Source organism: Saimiri boliviensis, chromosome 7 (assembly GCF_048565385.1).
Source record: "Saimiri boliviensis isolate mSaiBol1 chromosome 7, mSaiBol1.pri, whole genome shotgun sequence".
In the NCBI taxonomy this organism is placed as follows: Eukaryota; Metazoa; Chordata; class Mammalia; order Primates; family Cebidae; genus Saimiri; species Saimiri boliviensis.
Genome location: NC_133455.1, coordinates 78,267,297 through 78,291,799, shown reverse-complemented (window position 1 = coordinate 78,291,799; position 24,503 = coordinate 78,267,297). Strand labels below are relative to the sequence as shown.

General features: G+C 41.7%; 1 protein-coding gene across 2 annotated transcripts in view; it reads right to left on the bottom strand.

The window, feature by feature from the left end:
• SRGAP1 (SLIT-ROBO Rho GTPase activating protein 1) overlaps positions 1–24,503 on the bottom strand; it is a 321,930-nt gene that overhangs the window by 120,039 nt on the left and 177,388 nt on the right. For both annotated transcript variants that reach the window (XM_074402841.1, XM_074402840.1), the window contains exon 4: positions 22,483–22,545. In XM_074402841.1, the coding sequence (XP_074258942.1) occupies positions 22,483–22,545 (63 nt within the window). The remainder of the gene's footprint in view (positions 1–22,482; positions 22,546–24,503) is intronic.

Below are 24,503 nucleotides of genomic sequence, written 5' to 3'. Positions count from 1 at the left end.
TCTTCTGAGAAACTACATTCCTTGGGTTTCTTATCAACTACCTAAGATAAAGATCAATTTTCTACAATCAGTACTTAAGAGGACTCTAATTGTAGCTGAATTTCTGCAAGTTCCAGACTAACCAAACCACTAGGGTAGTACCACAGCCTTGGAATCCCATGTCCATTGTTTCCCAGGAAACTCTTGGGTTAGTGGGAAAAGCAGGGCTACCAGGGCCACCTTCAGAATCCCAGGAACCTAATATAGCCACAGTACCTCCCTCCAGGTTATAGCCTCTCCTTGGGCAAGCTGTCTCTCTGGCAGCTTGAGACAGGGGTAGTGAGCAGGAATTCCCTCAAAAAGAGCACTCTGGATATTGTGTGCCATGATCTTTACACCTGCAACTTCCAGTTTCCATGCTCTTTAGTATACTGGGCCAATCCTGCTGATGAACACAGTCTCTGGAATGAGGAAGACCAAGATTTGAGTTCCAGTGCCACTAATTGCTAAGTGGGCAAGTTTCCCAATGTCCCTGAGCTCTAGTTCCTCTAGGGGAAAACGGGGATTAAATGACAGAATGTAAGCACACAGCATGGTGGGTTGTTATCATTCCTGACAGTGTCTAAGGTATGATGTAGAAGCAACAATGCAGGCTTTGGGCCTCATATCCAGGCTCTAAGTACACAGGTGCAGGCCACTGTCTCCCAAAGGCAAAGCAGACCAACAGATGCCTTTTTTGCTATTTCATGTTGAGAGCTGAGCTACCCTAAACCTCATAAAAACTAAAATAATGTATCAGTGAGGATGGCCTTAGAGGTGACTGCAAAGACACTTACATGTGTGTAAAACACTCCTGAATTCACACTTAGGAAACATTTTTGACCTATCTACAAACACCTCTTATAATTAGCATCTTTTTCAATGTATGGTGACAATTATTCCAAAATCAGGTAGATATTAGCTCAGGTTTCGGGGGGCAATATATACTGATTTTATTTATTCATCTACCAAATAGCTACTGAGTGTCTGAATACCAGGCACTGTGCTAGGCCTTGAGATTAGAGATGGAAAACCTAATCTCTCCCCAGTAGGGATGACGCCAAGGCCAGCCTACTCTTACTGCACTACAAATAAGAAGAGGATAGATATAGAGGTGGGAGAGGGGCAGTTGCTGGACTTCAGGTTAGGCTGAGTTGAAATTAGGTATACAAAAATTCCCAGGCTTCTTTGTAATCAGCTTATATTTAATTCTGTAAGCCAATTTAGGGAGAGAAAAAAAATGGAGAATATCTTTCATTTACATAAAGGATGTAAAGGCAGGAGAAACCAGCCCTCAACATATTCCTACAATGGATCTCTCTGTTTCTCAGTTCCTATCCCATCCCCACCTCCCATTTAAGGCCTACAAGTGACACCAGCACTTTTTTTCTTGTTCCCAGCATCAGGGCTGAAAGAGTTGATGATCCCTGAGGTCACGAGTGGTCAGCAGGACTGTTACAATGATAAACTTTCACAAATGCACCTTCTCTCTCTGGGCCAATATGGCTCTTCATAAATCAGTGAAACCAAAGTTTACAAAACTTTAGTTATATTTGCCAAGTAGCATTTATAGGACAATTCACTTTGAGAAGCAGCATACTCATGGTTAAGAGTTGAGACTCGGCCAGGCACGGTGGCTCATGCCTGTAATCCTAGCACTTTGGGAAGCCAAGGTGAGCAGATCATGAGGTCAGGAGTTCGAGACCAGCCTGACCCATGTGGTGAACCCCATCTCTACTAAAAATACAAAAATCAGCCAGGTGTGGTGGCGTGTACCTATAATCCCAGCTACTCGGGAGGCTGAGGCAGGAGAATCACTTGAACTCGGGAGGCGGAGGTTGCAGTGAGCTGAGATTGAACCATTGCACTCCAGCTTGGGTGACTGAGACTCTGTCTCAAAAATAAAAAAAAGAAAGTTCTGACTCATGAAACAGACTGCCTGGGTTCGAATCCTGCCTCTGCCCTTACTTGCTTGAGGTCTTTGGCAAGTAACCTAACCTTTCTGTGCCTCCAATTCCTTACTGTAAAATCAGAATTACAGTATTACTCACTGCCTAAAGTGGTGGAGAGGATAACATGCATTAACACATACGAAGAGCACAGAAGACAGAGGCTGACATACAAGTTCCCAGTACATGTTAGCTATTGATATTTGAAAAGAATGCCATAAAATAATTCATTTTTAATAATAGGTAATAATTTTTCCATGAATATAGGGATAATTGTTTCTAATAGAGGTAAAAGGGAGAAAATCAGCATTATTTCCATTTATGTATTCCTTTGATCTTGCATTGCTATAGAGAACCACCTGAGACTGGGTAATTTATAAAGAAAAGGGTATTCATTGACTCACAGTTCTGTAGACTATACAAAAACCATGGCTGGAGAGGACTCAGGAAACTTATAATCATGGTGGAAGCTGAAGGGAAAACAGGCATATCTCATGTGGCCACAGAAGGAGGAAGAAGGCAAAGGGGTAAGTGGTACATACTTTTAAACAATTAGATCTTGTGAGAACTCTATCATGAGATAGCATGAGCAGGACGGTGCTAAACCATCAGAAACCACCCCTATGATCCAATCACCTCCCACCAGGTCCCACCTCCAACACTGGGAATTACAATTCAACGTGAGATTTGGGTGGGGACACAGAGCCAAACCACACCAGTGCATATGTTAAGTATTTTAGCAAAGCTCTATATTTTTATTTATTTATTTTGAGATGGGAGTCTCGCTCTGTAACCCAGGCTGGAGTGTAGTGGCACAAGCTCGGCTCACTGCAACCTCCACCTCCTGGGTTCAATTGATTCTCCTACCTCAACCTCCAGAGTAGCTGGGATTACAGGCACTCGCCAACACACCAGGCTGATTTTTTTATTTTTAGTGCAGATGGGGGTTTCACCATATTGACCAGGCTGGTCTCAAACTCCTCACCCCAGGTGATCCGCCCTGCTCAGCCTCCCAAAGTACTGGGATTACAGGGATTAGCCACTGCACCTGGACACAAAGCACTTTAGAAAAGCAAATAGACCGAGGTGAACAATAGCATGAGATATGGTCTTTATGGTAAGTTTATCAAAGGAAATTGAGATACACTGTGACTGCATTGAAATGAAATCAGCACAACAGTCTGAATTTATCATCAAATTATATTTATAATCCAAACAAATGCTTTGAACAAAAGGAACTGTCTGGGACTCAGCGCCCTGCTGGCTAGGGACTGCCAAGTAACCAAATGATAGGGCAAACAAGATGCAGAGACCAAGCAAAACAAAGGGAAAATAGAGAACACATACGCAAAGGGAGGAAACAAGGGTAAGAAAAACCACAGGAATAATCAGCTTCTGTTCAGTGTAGTGTTAATGCTTTTGTATCAAGAGTAATCATATAGAGTAGCATCTTCTTTTCCTTTTTAGGGATTTAAAAAATGTTTTTATTTGTAATTGACACATAAAAATTGTACATATTTATGGGGTATAGTGTGATGTTTCTATGCATACATTGTATAATGATATAAAATGACTAAAAAAGGTAATGTCGATAAAATGATGCAAAAATAACATTAATATTTATTATATGAAAATATGTACATTGTTAAAAAGTAAAAGCACTGGGCCGGGTGCGGTGGCTCATGCCTGTAATCCCAGCACTTTGGGAGGCCGAGGCGGGTGGATCACGAGGTCAAGAGATTGAGACCATCCTGGCCAACATGGTGAAACCCTGTCTCTACTAAAAATACAAAAATTAGCCAGGTGTGTTGGCACGTGCCTGTGGTCCCAGCTACTCGGGAGGCTGAGGCAGAAGAATTGCTTGAACCCAGGAGGCAGAGGTTGCAGTGAGCCAAGACTGTGCCACTGCACTCCAGCCTGGCGACAGAGCAAGACTCCATCTCAAAAAAAAAAAAAAAAAAAAAAAAAAAAAAGTAAAAGCACCGATATTCATACATTTAGATGGATCAAATAACACAGCAGAAAATTCACAGAACAGCTAAAGAAAAGTTTGAAAAATGTGCTCAAGATCAATAACAAGAAACATGAGGCAGATTTTTTTTTTTTTTTTTTTTTTTGCTTTCAAAGCTCGGGTCGCTTGTAATAGGAAATCACGCCATCCAGAGCTCAAAAGTAACTGTGGGGCTTGTGGTAGGTTGTCGGGGGCAGGAGTGGGTGACATACGTGCAGAGCTAGGTCTGTGGTTCTGGTCAGGGCACTGCTCTGGGTCACTCTGTGCTGACCAAGGCCTGCTTCATGCCTGGATGCCGGAAAAACCAGTTCTCTTCTGACCCACAAAGCAATCCAATGGTGAAGCAAACTCAGGATCTCTCTCAGCCTAGAGATCTGATGGATGAGGCAGGAATTTTAACTATTTGTAAAAAAAAAAAAAAAAAATTGTAGTATCTCATACTGACACAGCCAGGTATGAGAGGGTCACTGGAGAAACCCCAACTGGCCTGCCCACTGGGTGGAGCCTCAGGAAGTTCACGGCCTTTGCAGTGGGAAGGAGAGGGTCCCTCCTCTTCCTGTGTAAAACCTGAGATTCAATCTGTCAGGCAGGAAGCACTGGAGCATGGGACACCGGCATAGCAAGAGTCCCTATTTCCCCTTTTCTTCCTTTTCACCAAATAAAATCCTGTCTTACCATTCAAATTGTAAACCTAAATTTTCACGGCCATGGGACAAAGAACCCCGGTCTTTAGCTGTACTAAGGAAAATTCCTGTAACACCATGGCATATTGAGATTTTGCACCCAGTAAATTTACAGAGTAGCATTTTTTTTTTTTTTTTTTTTGAGACGGAGTTTCGCTCTTGTTACCCAGGCTGGAGTGCAATGGCGCGATCTCGGCTCACTGCAACCTCCGCCTCCTGGGTTCAGGCAATTCTCCTGCCTCTGCCTCCTGAGCAGCTGGGATTACAGGCACGCACCACCATGCCCAGCTAATTTTTTGTATTTTTAGTAGAGACGGGGTTTCACCATGTTGACCAGGATGGTCTCGATCTCTTGACCTCGTGATCCACCCGCCTCGGCCTCCCAAAGTGCTGGGATTACAGGCTTGAGCCACCGCGCCCGGCTCAGAGTAGCATTTTTAATGGAGAGGTCTATGAATAATGAACCTGGATTTTGGTCCTGGCTTTACTGCAAACTGACTCTGTAACCTCAGCCTTTCAGACCCTCAGCATGAGCCTCATCTATTAGAAATGACATGACAACATGAGGTCTCCCTATGGGACCAAAATTAGGGAGATGATCAAATCTAACTTTATACCTCAGGCACTTTGAAAAGTGTGGGATGAAAGACAAAGTACAAAGTAGAGGCGTGATCACCAAAGGAAAAATTGATCACGTAACTTCTGGGTACAGAAGGCTTCCTTTCAAGAGAATTTTAAAGTATCTTTAAAAGGAGAATATCTGATGAAGCTCAGAGAAAACAGTGTAGAATGACATTTAGGAGTAATATCTGAAAGCAGTGTCCATATTATTATTCCAGTTTTTGTTTTCTGTTGGAGCCTTTGGTCTACCATGCAGAGACTGTGTGACTCAGGGGCAAGGCTTTATCTAACTCCTACAAACGAGGTGGTTGGTTGGTTGATGTGCCCTCTCAGGCCTTTTCTAACTCTAAAATTCTATTGATATTGAATCCATGATTTCAAATATTAATCTCATAATAACTAAATTCTGTAAGAATTTATTACTTGGGGAAGCATGTACAACATACTTCTCAGTGTCAGGGTAGATGGCAGATAAAATTTTTTTTTTTTTTTTTTTTTTAGACGGAGTCTTGCTCTGTCACCCAGGCTTGAGTGCAGTGGCATGAACTTAGCTCACTGCAACCTCCACCTCCCAGGGTCAAGTGATTCTCCTGCCTCAGCCTCCCAAGTAGCTGGGATTACAGGTACCCACCACCATGCCAGGCTAATTTTTGTATTTTTAGTAGAGACAGGGTTTCACCATGTTGGCCAGGCTGGTCTCAGACTCCTGACCTCAAGTCCTCAAGTGATCCACCCTCCTTGGCCTCCCAAAGTGCTGGGATTACACACATGAGCCACTGTGCCCAGCTGGCAGATAAATTTTAACTGAAAGAAAAAGCCAGTGTAACAACAAATTACACCAATTATCTCCTTCTGGTTCTGTTGACTTGAGACAGCAAGGAGTACACTGTGCTATGCCAGGGATATAAGATTCCTCCTGGAATTCTCCATAGGCTCTGAGGCCATAACTCATCTGCTTTGCTCCACAGAAATTATCAAAATGAACAATGCCCCTGTATTCTGTCTAGCACACTGTTAAATTGATGAACCTTATACAGGGATATCTATCACTCTAGCGACTTTAATTAGCTCCCAAACTGATTATTGATCAATCATCAAGTGCTCATTAGAGAGGAAAACCCAGGAGCTATCTGGTAGGTGTGGGCTGACATACTTAGAGATATGCTACATGCTTCTATTTTTGATGGTTACATTAAGCTAAATCAGGGCATTAGTCATCATTTTCAAAATGCTAAATTTAACAATGATTTTTAAATGTTAACATAAATTACAATTAGTTTCATATGATTTTGCTACTTTAATGCAACTAATGAAAAAGGACCAATTTACCCTAAAGAAGATAAATTGTTTTCTGCCTTATTAAAAAGAAAATGTTTCTATTTGTAATAAGAGTAAAGTGTACTTATAAATCTTAATCTGCACTTGTTCTTCTTCCAGCAGTTATTAGAGGCAGGTTCTAATTTAAGTGTTTGGAGTCATGGATGGGATTATTGGTTTTGTTTATCTCTAAGGAACTCCTGATCAACATTCATATTCAGCAAAAGTTTCTTAGGCACTCCATTATGTACAACAAATAGGCCTTGTCTTATTTGACTTAATTAATGTTCTATTACTAGAAATACAATTATGTTTTCTTCTTTATTGATTTATGCTAGTTCATTAGTTCACAAGATTTTTTATAAACAGAATTATCAATTTGGTGTTATAAAACAGTATCTGCCCACTTCACAATTATCAGAGATTTCTACCTGAAATAAATGCAATTTTATCCAATCAATTCTAATTTAGCAAAAGATTATTTTCCTTTCTTGTCTCTCAAGTACTCACTGAAGTGGGGTAAAGAGAGACTGGTAAGGAATTGGGATTTTAAGAAAGCTCAGTTTAATCCCTCCCTCCCTCCTTTCCTCCCTCCCTCCCTCCCTCCCTCCCTCCCTTCCTTCCTTCCTTCTTTCTTCCTTCCTTTCTTAGCTCAGTTTAATTCTCTTTCCTTTCTCTTTTTAAAAATTATACTTTAGGTTCTGGGGTACATGTGTAGATTATGCAGGATTGTTGCTTAGGTATATACATGGCAATGTGGCTTGCTGCCTCCATCCCCTGTCACCTATATCTGGTATTTCCCCCCATGTTATCCCTCCCCAACCTCCCCACCCCCCACTCTCCCTCCCTTGGCTCCCAACAACAGACCCCAGTGTGTGATGCTCCATCCCTATGTCCATATGTTCTCATTGTTCAACACCCGCCTATGAGAACATGCAGTGTTTGATTTTACGTTCTTATGTCAGTTTGCTGAGAATGATAGTTTCCAGATTCATCCCTACAAAGGACATAAACTCATTGTTTTTATGGCTGCACAGTATTCCATGGTGTATATGTGCCACATTTTCCTTGTCCAATCTATCATCAATGGGCATTTGGGTTGGTTCCATGTCTTTGCTATTGTAAAAAGTGCCACAATGAACATATGTGTGCATGTGTCTTTATAACAGTACGATTTATAATCCTTTGGGTATATAACCAGTAATGGGATTGCTGGGTCAAATGGAATTTCTATTTCTAGTTCCTTGAGGAATGGTCACACTGTCGTCCACGATGGTTGAGCTAATTTACACTCCCACCAACAGTGTAAAAGTGTTCCTATTTCTCCATATCCTCTCCAGCATCTGTTGTCTCCAGATTGGGTTATAACATGTTCCTTTAGCTCAGAGAAGTTTGTTATTACTGACCTTCTGAAGCCTGTTTTCATCCTTTTTGCATTGGTTTCTTACCATGTTCATGGATCTATCTATATGTATATGTGCTGCTGGTTTCTTCTTCTGTTATCTTTGTCCCAGAAGGGTACCCACCAGATGTCAGCCTGAGCTCTCCTTTATGATGTGTCTCTTTGGATATACAGGGGTCAGGGAGCTGTTTGAGGAGGCAGTCTGTCCCTTATAGGAGCTCAAGCGTGGTGCTGGGAGCTTTGCTGTTCTGTTCAGAGCTGCTGGGCAGGTACATTTAAGTCTGTTGCAGCGGAACTCATAACTGCCTCTTTTCCCAGGTGCTCTGTCCTGGGAAGGTGAGGCTTTACTTTTAAGTTCCTGATGTGCTGCTGCCTTTTTTCAGAGATGCCCTGCCCAGCATGGAGGGAGTCTATTCATAGTCTGCCATCAGAAGCATTGCTAAGCTGCTGCGGGCTCTGCCCAGGTGCTATGTGAACTTCCTTGTGGTTTTGTTTACAGAGGTACAGTTAGAACTGCCTCAGTAATGGCAGACTGCTTCTGCAATAGTGGACTGCCTCGGTAATGGCTGACTGCCTAGGTAGTGGTGGACTGCCTCATTAGTGGTGGATTGCCTCCATCATGGCAGATGCCCTTCCCCCCACTGAGCTGGACTGTGCTGGGTCCTGCTGCACTTGCTGTGAAACTCTCAATCCAGAGCGTTTCTGATTGCTGGTCTTTGTGGGCGTGGGACTCGCCAAGCCAGATCACCTGGCTCCCTGTTTCAGCCCCCTGTTTTTCAGTTGAATGGGTGGTTCTGTCTCCCAGGTATTCCAGGCATCAGTTGAAATGGCTGCCCAGATTTGTGTGAGTTTTTGTGCGGAAACTCACAGTGCTGGCTGAAGCAGCTGTGCTGGAAACTCCTGGTGCTTTTCGGCCCGGGAATCTCCTGGTCTGTGGGCAGTAAAAACTCGTTTGGCAATGTGGTGATCACTCCCCCTCTGCCTTGTTCTCGCTGGAAGCTTCACTCCAGAGCTGTTCCTATTTGGCCATCTTGGATCTCCCTTCTTTCTCTTTCTTTTCTTTCTTGAGATGGAGTCTCACTCTATCACCCAGGCTGGAGTGCAATGGCATGATCTCAGCTCACTGCAACCTCTGCCTGCCAGGTTCAAGTGACTTTCCTGCCTCAGCTTACCTAGTAGCTGGGATTACAAGCATGAGCCACTACCCCAGCTGATTTTTGAATTTTTAGTGAAGACAGGGTTTCCCATGTTGTCCAGACTGGTCTCGAACTCCTGACGTCAAATCATTGGACTGCCTTTGCCTTCCAAAGTACTGGGATTACAGGAATGAGCCACCATGCCCAGCCAGCTTAATTTATTTTTACATCAATGATTTGCTAACACTCTGGCAATGTCAGAGTGTATGGAGTTCCCTGCAGAGGCAATGTTTCACACGTCTGTGCTTTCCCTCACACAATCTCCTCTTTTTGGAACGCTTTTCCCATCCATCGTTTATCACTAAATTCATGTGTCAGCTTCTTCAGGAAGCCTCCTGAGTGGCTCTATGCTTGCCCAGAGCCATAGAGATCTCTATCCAGTCTGTTGCCCAGCACTGTACATGGACATATCTCCCTAGTCTAGCTCTCTGATGACAGGGCTGTGTGTTACTCAGCCATGTCACTACAGGACTTACATATCTGCTGAAAGACCCCATTCCCAGCCATTTAGTGTTTAAGATTTAGATGCATTAGAAATAATCCTATAACAATTTCAGAGCATAAGCAACAATGCTTTTAGTACTTTCCATTTATCTGATTTAGAGACACAGGACAAATGTTGAGATTTGGGACAAATGCTGAGTAATTTCATTCCACACATTCTAAGACCTTAAAGTCATAGCCCCTCTCTACATACTTGCTGGCAGCCACCTGGAAAGAAGAGAGGAGCACTGTCTTAGAGAGAGCTCATTCCATTTCTAAACAGCTCTAATGAGAATGCTTGGGTCCAAATACTAGTTTTGCCTTATACCATGTTCCTTGGTTTACTCATCTCTAAATTGGGAATAATAATAGTGCCTGTAAGGCTGGAAAAATAAATACAAAAAAGTGAATAAATGAACAGTGATCACTGGCTCATAATGAATGCTTCATGAATGCAATTATAATGAATAAAGTACCCCACTCTTCTATCCTATCTGCTATGGTCTGAACATTTGTGTCCATCACAATTTCAAATGTTGAAATCCTAACTCCTCAAAGTGAGGACGGGATTAGGGGAACATAACGGGGGTGATTAGTCATGGGAGCAGAGCACTCATGAATGCAATTAGTACACTTATAAAAGAGGCCTGAGAGAGAACTCTTGTTCCTTCAACCACGTGAGGGTACAGCAAGAAGGTATTGTCTATGAGCCACAAAGAGGTCTCACCAGATACTGAATCTGCTGCTGCCTTGATCTTGGACGTCCCAGCTCCAGAACCAGAAAATAAATTTGTTTTTTATAAACTACCCAGTTTGTGGTTTTTTAAACTAAGAAAATCTTTTCAGCTCACAATAGCTCTAGCCCAGCCAATACTCACTTGTTTATTCTCATACACCTGAGAGGCTGGGAAGCCGAAGGATGGTCTTTGTTTTATGGGTCAAAGCAACTGAACTACAGAGACTTAATCACACCTAACAAGTCAACAGAGAAAGTCGGTGATAGAGAAGGTCATTCAGAAAGTTCTTATTTCAAAAGTGGTTTTCGTACTATGTCTTCAGGGGCACTGAAATACAAGTTTAATCTACTGAAAGAAATGCCCAGGAGTTTGCACATGGAACAAATATTAACCAGGGCCACACTTAACACTGTGGCAGCAGGAGCTAAGCAATAGCCTTTGGTGGCAAAGGAAAAGTTTCAAGTAGTTGGCAGTGTTGAAGGGGAAAGCACATGCATAATGAAAGGCCACCAAATTGACTAGAATTTCAAAGTCACGTGCAACTTTAAATATCCAGTTCTTCTCAGGGAAATGTTTCACATGGCTTCAACATTACACGTGTATATGAGACCTCTACATTACAAGGTTTAGTATATGAAATATTTACACTGAGGACCCAAGACACTCCAGAATCTTGAAGTCTTAAAAGACCCACATCTTTAGAATTGCAGCATCAACTAAAATGGAAAGGCTCCTTTGGAATCCTTTTCTTTTAAGAAAAGTGGTTTGGAAATTGACACATACATTCTATGCCTCAAATCCAATACGTTGCAATCCTTTTACTGGAACAATTAAAAAAAGAGAGAAATAAAAGGCTTTTGTTAATTTGTACAAGAGAGTTTTTTGAGTTTGCAAACTGCTTTTGACTAGATGTCTAGCCATTTTTTTGTTGCCTGTGTTCTTTGCAGTCTCATTTTAGCGGCTGTTCTGAAATCATTCAACTTCTGATTTTCCCTCTTTCCCTAGATATGGCTCCAGAGGGAAATTCTATGAATGTACCTTGTGCTTTTTCCAACTCTATGCCTTGGCTCTCGCTGCTCCTTTTCCTCAGATGCCTTCCCTGTGTTTCATCTCTCCTTTTACTGAAATCCTGGCTATCCTCTGAAGTCCATTTTTAGACCCTTTCCTCTCTGCAATTTTCTCAGCTCTCAACATGGACCCCCCTCTTTGGATCTCCAAAGCCCTCTCCCTGAACCTATCCGTGGGTACATAATAGTCTGTGTTATGTACCCACACTATATACACCAGTAAAAAGGGCATGGACTCTGCCTGTCTGAGACTTCCTAGCAGTGTGACCTTGGGCAAGATACTTAATATCTCTGTGCCTCAACTACCTCCCAGAGTTGTTGGGAAAATGTAAAGAACCAGTTATGTAAAGTGCTTAGAATAGTACCTGGCACAAAGGTTATCTGCTAGTATGTCTTAACTTTAGCACATCTGCTAAACTGAAAGCCTCCTGAACTGGTACTGTCTCACTTGAAGCTCCTAGCACAGCAGCACACACCTCACAAGAACCTACTTGCTAATCTAAATTAAAATAGAACCCGAGTTTCAGTTCCAACCTGGCCATGAGTTAGCTCTGGGACATTAGTGAATCACCTAATTTCTCTGGGTCTTTCCAATATTCTTCCAAAATGAGGAGGCTAATTTGAACATTTTCTTTTTTTTAGAGATGGAGTCTTGCTCTGAGCCCCAGACCAGAGTGCAGTGGTGCAATCTTTGCTCACCGCAACCGCCACTTCCGGAGTTCAAGCAATTCTCCTGACTCAGCCTCCTGAGTAGCTGGGGTTATAGGTGTCTGCCACCACACCTGACTAATTTTTGTATTTTTGTAGACATGTGGTTTCACCATGTTGGCCAGGATGGCCTCAGACTCTTGACCTTAGGTGATCTGCCTGCCTCAGCCTTCCAAAGTGCTGGGATTACAGGCATGAGTCACTGTGCCTGGTCCTTAACTTGAACATTTCCAAAGGTCCATTTCAGTCCCCAAATGCTATCAAACTTGGTAGGATCAAATTCACGTAATCATGTGAGTTAGAAAACCATGTCAGTAAGGTATGTTGAACTGGATCATCTGACCCAACTGATTTAGAGCTTGATTTCTTCACATGATTTTTTACATTTCTACTGGTTAACATTTCTGGTCCAACTTCAAACAGTAAAATTCAAGAAAAATGCCTCTAATTTATTTTGGCAAGTATCACATATATGTAGCACTATAAACTGCTTAAGATGTCTGTCATTAAAGCATTCTAATCACTTAAAAATTATAATACTGTATTTCAGAACATAAGAGTTTGGAAAAAATACTTTGTTGAGAAGGATTCTGGATACAAAGCATTCTTTAGATTTTTTTTCTACTAAACTATACTTTCTAACACATTCTCATTTCTCAGTTAGATAATTATTTTGGGTTTCATATGGCTCATTTCTTTTTTTAAAACAGTCTTATTTGTGGTATATAAACATCAATCATAATGAATTCTTAAATCTCAGAAAGGAAATGAAACTATAAGCAGGAGGTAGGAGGCAGCTGGCATCCCTGATCAGCAGGATGCCCTCAACGATGTCTACACACACAGTTCTTATCAAACAGTTCTCAGAGATCCTTGAAATGGTCATTTTATTGATCCCGATCATTTTGGCAGGAAAACAAAGCCAATTAAATTACCTAATCTAGTCTCCAAAAGTCAGTGTTTGTCAAAGCCAAGATCAGAATTCAGAAGTTGCTCACAGAGAGTCACATAATTCCAATCCCTCTTTCTTTCCATTGAAGTGTCTAGCAATCACAGCCAGGAGAAAGAGGTATGGAAATCCTTGTCGGCCCAAGGTCTCTAAATAGAGTGTTTTAAAAAAAGACTTCCAGGAGGCATCATGGAGAATGTGGTATTCCAAAGAGGTTTCCAGTTTGGGAGCTTTTTACATATTCCTACTCCTTATTTCCCTTTGTTCAGTGTTTTGTTTTGAGACCCAGACTTCTTTGTAGTCTGTCTCAAAGAAATGAATTTTCATTTTCACGACAAAAATATATATTTCAAATTCTTAAAAATGCCCTTGAGCTAAAATAAATACGTAACCCCAATTCCTCCCCTCTCAAGGTCAAAAACCTCTTTGAGGCTCAGAGAAAAATTTTCCAATATGAGGTGGCAAGTATCTTCGGCTCTTGGAATGACTTTTCAACCTTGCCTTGGGCATGTTTCTTCTTTATAGAAGGATGCATTAGCTCTTGGTCTGTGGGAGGCTCACAAAACCAGTCAACAAAGTTTCCCACCGCAGTCCTCCGAGGCTGTTTTCAAGGAAGGGCTTGAAAGAATAAACAGCATCTTCTCATTCCTTCTAAAAAATAATTAGCTCTTTTTATTTTAACATATTAAAGAGACAAGTGCTTCAAAGATATGTAGAGGCCAGGTTGGATTCTGTGCTCAGGTGGCAACTCTGTTTTTTAAATAGCTCCTGTCAAAGTTACTCAGCCCACCTTTGGGTTTGTACCAGGACAGCTTCCATCCTCCATTTACATTTGTTAGACACCGATAGGGTTTGGTTGTGTCCCCCACCCAAATCTCACCTTGAATTGCAATAATCCCCACGTGTGGAGGGTGGGACCAGGTGGAGATAACTGACTCATGGGGGCGGTTTCCCCCATGCTGTTCTCATGATAGTGAGTTCTCAGGAGATCTGACCGTTTCGTAAGGGGCTGCCCCTTCACTTGACACCCATTCTCTCTCCTGCTGCCCTGTGAAGAGGTGCCTTCTGCCATGACTGTAAGTTTCCTGAGGCCTCCCAGCCATGTGGAACTGAGTCAACTAAACTTCTTTTCTTTATAAATTACCCAGCCTTGGGTATTTCTTCATTGCAGTGTGAGAATGAACTAATACAGGCATATTGGAGTTAGCACTCATTAGGAAGAAAACAAAGCCGAACGGAGCAAGACATGGATCCTCAGAAGTAAGCACTGTATATGAATGCACACCCCAGGAGGTTTTACATCATAACCCTAAAGCTAAATGGAAGGCTGTACCCAAAATGAACACATTCTAATGTTTTTTCTTTTTTTGACACTGAATCTTACTCTGTCACCCAGGCTGGAGTGCAGTGGTGTGAGCATGGCTCACTGCAGTCTCAATCTCCTGGGCTCAGGTGATCTGCCCACCTCAACTCCCTGTGCAGCTGGGACTACAGATGCACACCAACACACCTGGCTAATTTATTTATGTTTTGGTAGAGACAGTGTTTTGCCACATTGCCCAGCCTGGTCTCGAATTCCTGGGCTCAAATGATCCTCCTACCTTGGCCTCTCAAAGTGCCGGAATTACAGACATGAATCACCACACCTTGTTTCATATCCTAATATGAAAGCCAACTGCACAAAGTGATTCGGGTTCGCCCATTCTGTAACCCATGTAACAGTCTGGAAAGGTCACGTTTTTACAGGTATCTGACATAGAATGCAGTGTGAGTTTTACTGATTCTTCAGCTCAGGTTTACCCTTCCTCCTGCCACCTCCTCCGTACACGCTTCTCTAAGGCAGCTGCCCAGTGAGGAACTGATGGGCCTTGAGAACAGAAGTGGGTTTAGATTTTGGATCAGTCATTTACTGTCTGTGTGATCCTGAGCTAATTATTCTGAGCCCCAGTTCCCATATGTAAGCCTGAGATTAGGCATATCTGCCTCATAGTGCTGCTGTGGAAAGTAAATGGGATAATGTGCTTGCCTTCATGGTAAAGGGTTGGATAAATCTTCATTTCCTCAGTTCTTTTCCCCTTGATCTAATGGAACTTGAGGATAGATTACCTCTTGACTCTGGCTAGCTGTGTGTGCTGCTGATGCAGAGTGTGATAATCAATTAACAAATAATTTCCCATGGATTTATCAGGACATCTGTATTAATCTAGATTAGAATTAGCCTACTGAGAATGGTCAACTCCTTGTTTTGTAAAATGCTGAGTGTGATGCTGTAAAGCAGGCGTCCCCAAACTATGGCCCATGGGCCGCATGCGGTCCCCTGAGGCCATTTATCCAGCCCCCCCACCGCACTTCAGGAAGGGGCACCTCTTTCATTGGTGGTCAGTGAGAGGAGCACAGTATGTGGCGGCCCTCCAACGGTCTGAGGGACAGTGAACTGGCCCCCTGTGTAAAAAGTCTGGGGATGCCTGCTGTAAAGCCTAGAGAAAGTAAAGAAATAGTAATAAAGGTCAAATCACAGTTTTTCCACTAAAATACTGTATAACCTTTTGAGATTTTGGTAGTGGGACAGGCTTAACACTTCAAACTCGTTTCATACGAGCTTACTGGGCCCAGGAAGGCACATTTTGTTTTGAATGTTATCTTTAACCTTTGTGTCACCATTTTTCTCTGTTTTTGCCTTTCACTTTTCCACTTCCCCAATGACAGCCGTTAACACTGACTACTGATGTAGTTTCTTAGGAAAGTTACCTTACTTTTTTTTTTTGGTACAAAAGTAACATAGATTTATCATAAGACAAAATCATATACATGTAAAAAACCATCTGTAATTACTGTTAAAATCATTCCTAATACCTGCTTTTACTTTGTGAGGCTGACATGAAGCTGGGTCCATCCCCTTTCTACTGATAAGGAAGGTGATGATGACGAGAAGGCTAATGCTAACTACTAATGTTTTTTAAACATTAACTGTGTGACAGGCACTGTTCTGAATGCTTTACCTGTATCAACTCAACTGTCCTTTTCCTTGTAGCTCTTACACTTGCCATATGATACATTTATTTATGGCTCCTCTTTCTCTATTCACTGGAATGAAAATGCCTTGAGAGGAAGCACTTGGTCTGTTTTTATTCACAGCTATATCCCCAGCACATCTCATAGTGCCCAGCATAGCAAGCATGCAAAATGTTTCCATTTGTCTTCAGAACATTCATTCTTTTTAACAACTCTAAGAGGTATTATTTTGATCTCCATTTTACAGATGAGAAACCTAAGGCACAGAGTCACAGACACCAGAAAGGGGCAGAGCTGCAATTTAAGCATTGACCCTTCCCTCTTATACCCTTGTGCCTTGTCAGATGTTGTAATAATTAACTTTATGTGTCAACCCCAAGACTGGGCTGTGGGGTGCCCAGATATTTGGTCAAACTTTATTCTGGGTGTGAGTGAGAGTGTTTCTGGATGAGTTTAACATACGAATCAATAGTCTGGGTAAAGCAGATTGCCCTCCCCAGTCTAGGCAGGTCTTATCCAATCCACTGATGACCTGCATTGAACAAAGAGGCTGAATACGAGATAATTCATTTTCTCTGTGTGATGGTCTTTGAGCTGGAACATTGGTCTTTTCCTTCCTTGAGACTTGGAGTTGAACTGGAACTTACACCATTGGCTTTCCTGATTCTCAGGCCTGAACTCAGACTAGAACTATACAATTAGCCCTCCTGGTTGGATCTCTAGCTTGCTCACTGCAGATCTTGGGACTTCTCATCTTCCACAACTGTGTGAGCCAACTCCTACAGTAAATCACTTTGCACATGCACACAAACACACAGCCAGCCACCCACCCACCCCTCCTGCTGGTTCTGTATCTATGGAGAACTCAGACTAACACAAGTGCCCAGAGAAGCTAAATGATTTTCCAGTGCCACACAACTAACAATTAATGAAACTGGGATTCAGATACAAGCTTACTGACTGCCAGTCCAGCTACTTTTGTTTCATGATAGCACAACACTGTCCCTGGTTTCTTAACCGTACTCCCAAACTTGCTAATTCTAACCTTTAGCTTGCTTTCAAATGTTTAATTCAAAAAGAATGAGCAAATTAGGCTGAGAAAGGGAGTCTGGGGACCCTGGTTCACCCTTTCACTTTTAGCCAATGAATTCCACCTGTTACATCATTGAAATACACGTCTAAGAAGTACAGGTTGCCATTGAGCCACATGTTCAATTTGTCACCTACATTTTGTTAAAGCAACATTAATGCCATTGATTCTAAAACTATAAATGAGCTGGAGATAAATTGCTTATGTTCTCTGTGTTGTGGGGGAGGCATTAACATTTAGAGATCTTATTTAGAAAATAGTTCCCCACAACTACAGCAAGAGATAAAATGACTGTAAAGGGCATAGGCTCTGTAGCCAGTCCTGGACTTGAGATCTCACTCTACCACTTACTGTGCACTCTGGGGCAAGTCTCTCTGAGCCTTAGTGTCCTCATCTGTCAAATGAGGATGATGAGAATAACTACCTCATAGAGGTGCTGTGAGGATTACATGAGATAATGCAAATAATATGCTTAGCACAATAACTAGCACAAACATAATAAGCTTGTGGTAAATGTCAGCTACTCTGGCAGGCATAGCTAGTAAGTTACAAATAACTCCCTTCTCTTTCAAATTAACAGAATTCCATTAAAAAAAAAAAAAACAACTGGTTAGCAATGACCTGGCTAGCTAAAGGACTGTAATTCACAGACTTCCTTGCAGTCTGGTGGGAGCATGTTCTAAGTTCTGGGCAATGAGATGTATAGAAAGTCCTGTGTGAGACTTTTATGGAGTCTCTTTAAGAGTCAAGGCCCTTCTTCCCTTTTTCCATTCTGTTGCCATGAATGCAGGTGTAATGGCTGGAGTCCTAGCAACCATTTTGAATTCTGAGGACTAACGTTAAGATGGGGTTTATCTGAACAATGCAGGAGGAGGAGCTTGGGTCTTGGATGGCTTAATGTAACCTCCATACCAGGCCTGCACTGTCAGTCTTTGGTCTTTTTTTAATGTGAGAGAGAATATAAACATTTATTTGGTTTATGCCATTATTTTGAGAACCTTTGTTCTTCAAGGCTGAACTAATCATCTTTCTTTCTTTTTTTTTTTTTTTTTTTTGAGATGGAGTCTCACTCTTGTCACCCAAGCTAGAGTGTAGTGGTACAATCTTGGCTCACTGCAACCTCTGCCTTCCGGGTTCAAGTGACTCTCCTGCCTCAGCCTCCCAAGTAGCTGGGATCACAGGTGTCTACCACGATGCCTTGCTAATTTTTGTATTGTTAGTAGAGATGGGGTTTCACCATGTTGGCCAGGCTGGTCTCAAACTCCTGACCTCAGGTGATCCACCCACCTTGGCCTCCCAAAGTGCTGGGATTACAGGCATAAGCCACTGCACCCAGTGAAGACTGAACTAATCTTAATTTGGCTATCCTTTGTAGTGGCCTTAGAATTCAAATAGAGGCTCAAAACCATTTGAGGCCTTTTTTTTTTTTTTTTCAGCAAATAAAGGCAAGACTGAGCAAAAATATAGAAAAGGAGCTGCAAGTCTTCAAAGCCTTTCCTCCTCTTTCAGTAGCCACTCTAATGTCACCATCATGTCTCCTGCTTGTAAATCCAGGGCGTTGTGCCACATCCACACAACCTGTACTCTATTGTATTATATATCTATCATATTATCATATGATATCATATCTACCCCATCATCCGCACAATCTGGGCTAGTAAAACTCAGTTCAATCTAACATATAAATGACCATAAGGTATCTCTATTCTCCTTCCTGGGCATATGTATTTTATTTGAGACAAAGCCTTCTGAAAAAATGTTTGAAATAATCAACAATTGCTGTGGTAACAATATTCTGGGGTAAGGAAGTCCACACATAAGGCTGTCACCCGCCACTAAAGTTGACTGTAATTTAAGTACTCCACTGGCATATGGAAGCTAGTATACTTCTAAAGTGCTCACTTTCAACCCCAAGGAGTGTCAAGGTTTGAGAGCAAGTGAGGAGTGAATATTTGCCAGAAAAGACAATTAAAAAGCATCCTCAATTCCCCGATGCTATGTATTTTATACCTGTTACTTCAGCAATCACTATTACATCATCAGTTGTACAAAATTCTATGAATGCAACTAGGTTATCTGTTCATGACCAAAATACCAGTGAGTGGTTGAAAGGGGAACCTAACCCACATTCCTCCAACGTTGGTCCACTGTTCAAATATGCCTCATCTTGCCTCTTTTCTAATGTAAACTGAGGAAGTATTAATAGAATGGATAGATTTTATTTGAACAAGATGGAGTTTGTCTATCTGAAGATAAAGTGCAAGAGAGACCAAATACCATCTCCTTTTAGAAGAAAAAGGGAGAGTGTGTGTGCATGAGTAATATGAAGTTCTCTCCCCACAGAATGTGACCTCTGGTCTTGCTGAACATGCTCTCTGATTAAATTAATTTTTTTCCCCAGGAGCTCAAAGTGATCTACAGATGACATAATTAAAACCTCACTCACTACCTGTCTTCCTCATCCCTTAATTCTTCAACCAATTCTGAGAGTTTAAATGACTCTGACAGGGTCACTCCAACCCTGGTGGCCTTTGGTAGAACCTGGCTCTTTCAGGCTGAAATTGATGAGTTCTGAGGTGTCAGCTTGCTTACTTGAATGCTACAGAGTCTGCAAAGTGTCTAGGTACAATCGATAGGCTGGATCTAGGAGAAATTTCATATACATACACACGCGCGCGTGCGCACACACACACACACACACACACACACCTTTCACTGAGATAAAATTTTCAGGACATTCTATTGACTTTTCTTCTATTTGCTGGTCAAATTCATATTTGCCACTGTTGCCTTTATTATTACTGTTAGTTTCAGACCATAATCAACAGGCTCTAATCCATGACAGTGTAACAACCAGCAGACTTACTTTTTTAAGATATTAGGAAATGATTTGTAGTTCTGAGTAAAATAAGATCTAAGCAAAGGGAATCACAAGGAAAGTGCCACAAAGTCCTTAAAAGAGTTCGATGGAAAACAACGCAGGATTTCTGCTTGTTCCTCTTTGGAAGTCTCAGGTGTACAGTGGTCATTTAACTTTTAAATTATAGGGCTTCTAGAAATAGTTGCTACCTTAGGGTATCAGAAATTAACAAATCACATAAGGGATGAGCTAGAAATTGGCCTTTATCATGTAAAAATCAGTTTTATTAGGCATTTGGTATATAGATGTAATCTCTTAACCTGAGGCTTTTATAGGGAGTCAAAAGTTTCTGAAGGAGGAACTAACATACAGAAACTGCCAATTCAATTTATATGTACAGAGGTAGTAAATATGCTTTATGAAAATACAGATTTATCACACTCATACAAAAATTAGAAAGGAGCTGGGCATGGTGGTTCACACCTGTAATGACAGCACTTTGGGAGACCAAGGTGGCAGGATCACAAGGTCAGGAGTTTGAGACCAGCCTGACTAACATGGTAAAACCCTGTCCCTACTAAAAATACAAAAATTAGGCGGGCGTGGTGGTGGGTGCTCATAATCTCAGGTGCTGAAGAGGCTGAGGCAGGAGAATTGCTTGAACCTGGGAGGCAGAGGTTGCAGTGAGCCAAGATCACACCACTGCACTCCAGCCTGGGCAGCAGAGTGAGACTCCATCTCAAAAAAAAAAAAAAAAAAAAAAAAAAACAGGAAGTTCATTTTATAAAGAGTAATTTTATAAAAGTTTAATTTACAAGTTTCTTTAATTAGTAAGTATCAAAGGAGCATTAAAAATTTAATTTACAAAATTGTATTTTACACATGTGGCTTTTTAGGAACAAATGAAATTGGTAAATCAAGAAACATGTTTTCAAGTTTCAAGTTTAGTCTGCCTATAAAAAAATTTAGGATGGGCATGGTGGCTTATGTCTGCAATCCCAGCACTTCAGGAGGCTGAAGCGGGCAGACCACATGAGGCCAGGAGCTTGAGACCAGCCTGGCCAACACGGCAAAACCCCATCTCTACTAAAAATTAAAAAAAATTGCCAGGCATGCTGGTGCATGCCTGTAATCCCAGCTACTTGGGAGGCCTAGGTAGGAGAATTGTTTGAACCTGGGAGGTGGAGGTTGCAGTGATGGAGATTGCGCCACTGTACTCCAGCCTGGGTGACAGAGCAAGACTCCTAAAAAAAATTAAAAAAAAAAAAAATATTGTGCAATAAAAATTCAAGTATCTTTCATTAGTACAAATTAATGTTACTCATTTACTATGTTATTTTATTCTCTTAAACTAAAATATCTCCCAAAAGAAATTTGTATTTAATAACTTGATCATTAAGTATGGAAAAATATTTACATGAGCATATTACTAACTCCAACTTGCAACATCATTAGTTTTCATTATTTTTAATAAAGTATTTTAAATTGTTTAATTCTTAATGATTATATGAAGTACCCTAAGTAAAATATAAGTCAAAAAAGCAAATTATTGCAAAAAAAGAGATATCTTTCAAAAGTAATTTTAAAATGTCATTAACCAAACAATTAATTGAACTAAAATGTAGAAAAAAAAGAAAGTACCAGAATAAAGCAAACTAAATTGCTCAAGTTCTACAATAGCAACATTTTTTTTTTTTTTTACATAGAGTCTCACTCTGTTGCCTAGGCTGGAGTGCAGTGGTGCGATCTTGGCTCAGTGCAACCTCCGCCTCCTGGATTCAACATACCTCAGCCTCCCAAATACCTGGGATTACAAGAGGATGCCACCACACCCAGCTAATTTTTGCATTTTTAATAGAGATGGGGTTTCAACACATTGGCCAGGCTGGTCTCAAACTCCTAACCTCAACTGACTGATATGCCTCAGCCTCCCGAAGTGCTGGTATTATAACACCCCTGGCTACAATGGCATCAATTTTAACCAAAATATTCTTGAATTCAATACATGTATAGATCACATACAATCCAGTTAAAAACATGTCTTATGGAGACATCTATACTTTAGTCTCCCAAAGTGTGCTAATTGTGTATATACATGTGTAGACAAGATAGATAGATAGATAGATAGATAGATAGATAGATAGATAGATAGATAGATACACAGACAGATAGATAATTTATCTGAGTACAGTTTCTCCAAATTGAGAGGGAGTGGCAAAGGAATGTAGCTGTGTACCCCTATCCACTTGTTCCTGTATTTCAACCAGATGAGGGTCTATTGTCACTCTGGATTGGAATGAATATTACAATGAGCAGTGTTTTTACAAACCAGAATTCTAACCCAAGAATTCTAGAAAAGAAGAAAGAACATGTGCTTACCGTATAAAGCTCATTAAGAACCTTCATTAAATCCTCATGAAGTTGGAATGCAATCTCTTTGCTCTGTAATTAAAAAGAAGATAAGAAAGAATATTTTAGTATTATTTACAACTTAAAAAGTCTACTGACTGAAAACAGAGAAATGTATCTAACACAATATAAAGACAGCAAGGCTCTGTAATAAACATCTTCAACACAATGGACCTTTGTAAACCCTAGATATTGTATACAGATGGTCCCCACAGGATAAACAGAGCAAACAAGTGACAACCTTGGGTGAATGGCTCCCCCACCATCCAAACAGACTTTAGCAAAAAGAGAGAGAAAAATAAGAAGGGTGAAGCATCATGCTTGCTTATAAGTTGAGCTGGGGAACTAAGGACCATTAAACATGAACTAGATCATCCAGTCTCCTACGCTGGTATCATCACGAAGAAATTTTACAGTGTGATTCTCAATAAACTAACTAAGAAACCAAAGGGGATATTAACTCCCTCTGTCCAAAGTTACAATGTGGCTGACTACAAGTTTACTTTTAAGAAAGCACTTTTTTTGATTCTAGAGACAAAGTCTTGCTCTGTCACCCAGGCTGCAGTGCAGTGGCATGCTCACAGTTCACTGTAGCCTTGAACTCCTAGGTTCAAGCAATCCTCCCACCTCAGCCTCCCAAGCAACTGAGACTACAGGGACGTGCAATCAAGCCCAACTGGTTTTTATATATTTTGTAGAGATTGGGTTTCACCATATTGCCCAGACCGGTCTCAAACTCAGTGATCTGCAGCCCTCAGTCTCCTGAAGTGCTGGGATATAGATGTAAGCCAGTGAGCCTGGCAAGAAAGCACTTTCAAAGCAGTACAATAGTAAGTCCACTCAGGGTCCACAAACTTTTACCTCTGCATTTATTACTATTTTCAATGAAGACAAAAACATGGAGAGTTTCGTTCTTCTATCCAGTTGGTAAAAAACGGCATTTAAAATACCCTTCCCTAGGCTAATTCTGAGAGTTTGGTAGAAGAGTATTTGAATATTGTTTTCAACAAAAGCTCTAAGTTATTTTAAAGAAAATCATATATCCAAATGACCTTTTTTTCCTGCTTTGAGTTCATTATATAGTCAGCTACATAAAATGTATAGCACAGCTTAATCTACAGTTTGAGACAATAACAACAGCTGCTGGTCCATGTATGTACCTCTCACTGGACTGTCAGTCTTAGGCATAAGGGCCATATCTTTATCAGTTTGGCAACCCCTTGGTGTCCTGTGTGGTGCTTGGGCAAGTGAGCACCAAGAATACAGAATTTAAAGAAGGTCCCAGTCCTGGCCCAAGTACATCTGTAAAGATAAGGTCATTGGGTCAGGCCTCAACAAAAGCCAAATATTATGGATTGAAGACTCATGAAAAATAAAATAGTGAATGCTGGGAAGATGGCCGCCTAAGAACAGCTCAGGACTTCAGCTCCCAGTGAAGGTGCAGAGGGTGAGTGGACGCCGCATTTCCAGACGAACTCTTATTGCCCACAGACCAGGAGATACCCAGGCAGAGGGGTCGCCAGCATCGCAGTCCCAGCCGGTGCGGCTGTTTTGGCCCCTGTGGGGCTGATTCCCCCCGCGCGGCTGCTGTGACCACGCCCTGTTGCTGCGTTCTCCGTACAAAAGCCACTGGTCTGGGAGCCCTCTTAGCTGGCGAGCAGAGCCCTGAGACGGCAGAGTTGCCCATTCATCTGAAATAGCGAGTCAGGCCAGGAGATTCCTAGGCAAAAAATCCGCCAGGAGCCGGCGCCGCAGTTCGAGCCGACTCCGTGAGTCGCAGCACGGGAGATCCCGGCGCCTTTTCAGCAGGCGACCCGAACGCGGGGTCGTTCAACTTAAAAGAAAAGACTCTGAGTCAGGGAGCCAGGTGATCAGGCTCGGTTGGTCCCACCCCTACACCCCCAACAACAACGAAAACAAAAACAGTAATTGGAAACCCTCTGGGTTGAGCCCTCCAAACCAAGCACAGCTGAACCGGGACAGTCCGGCTC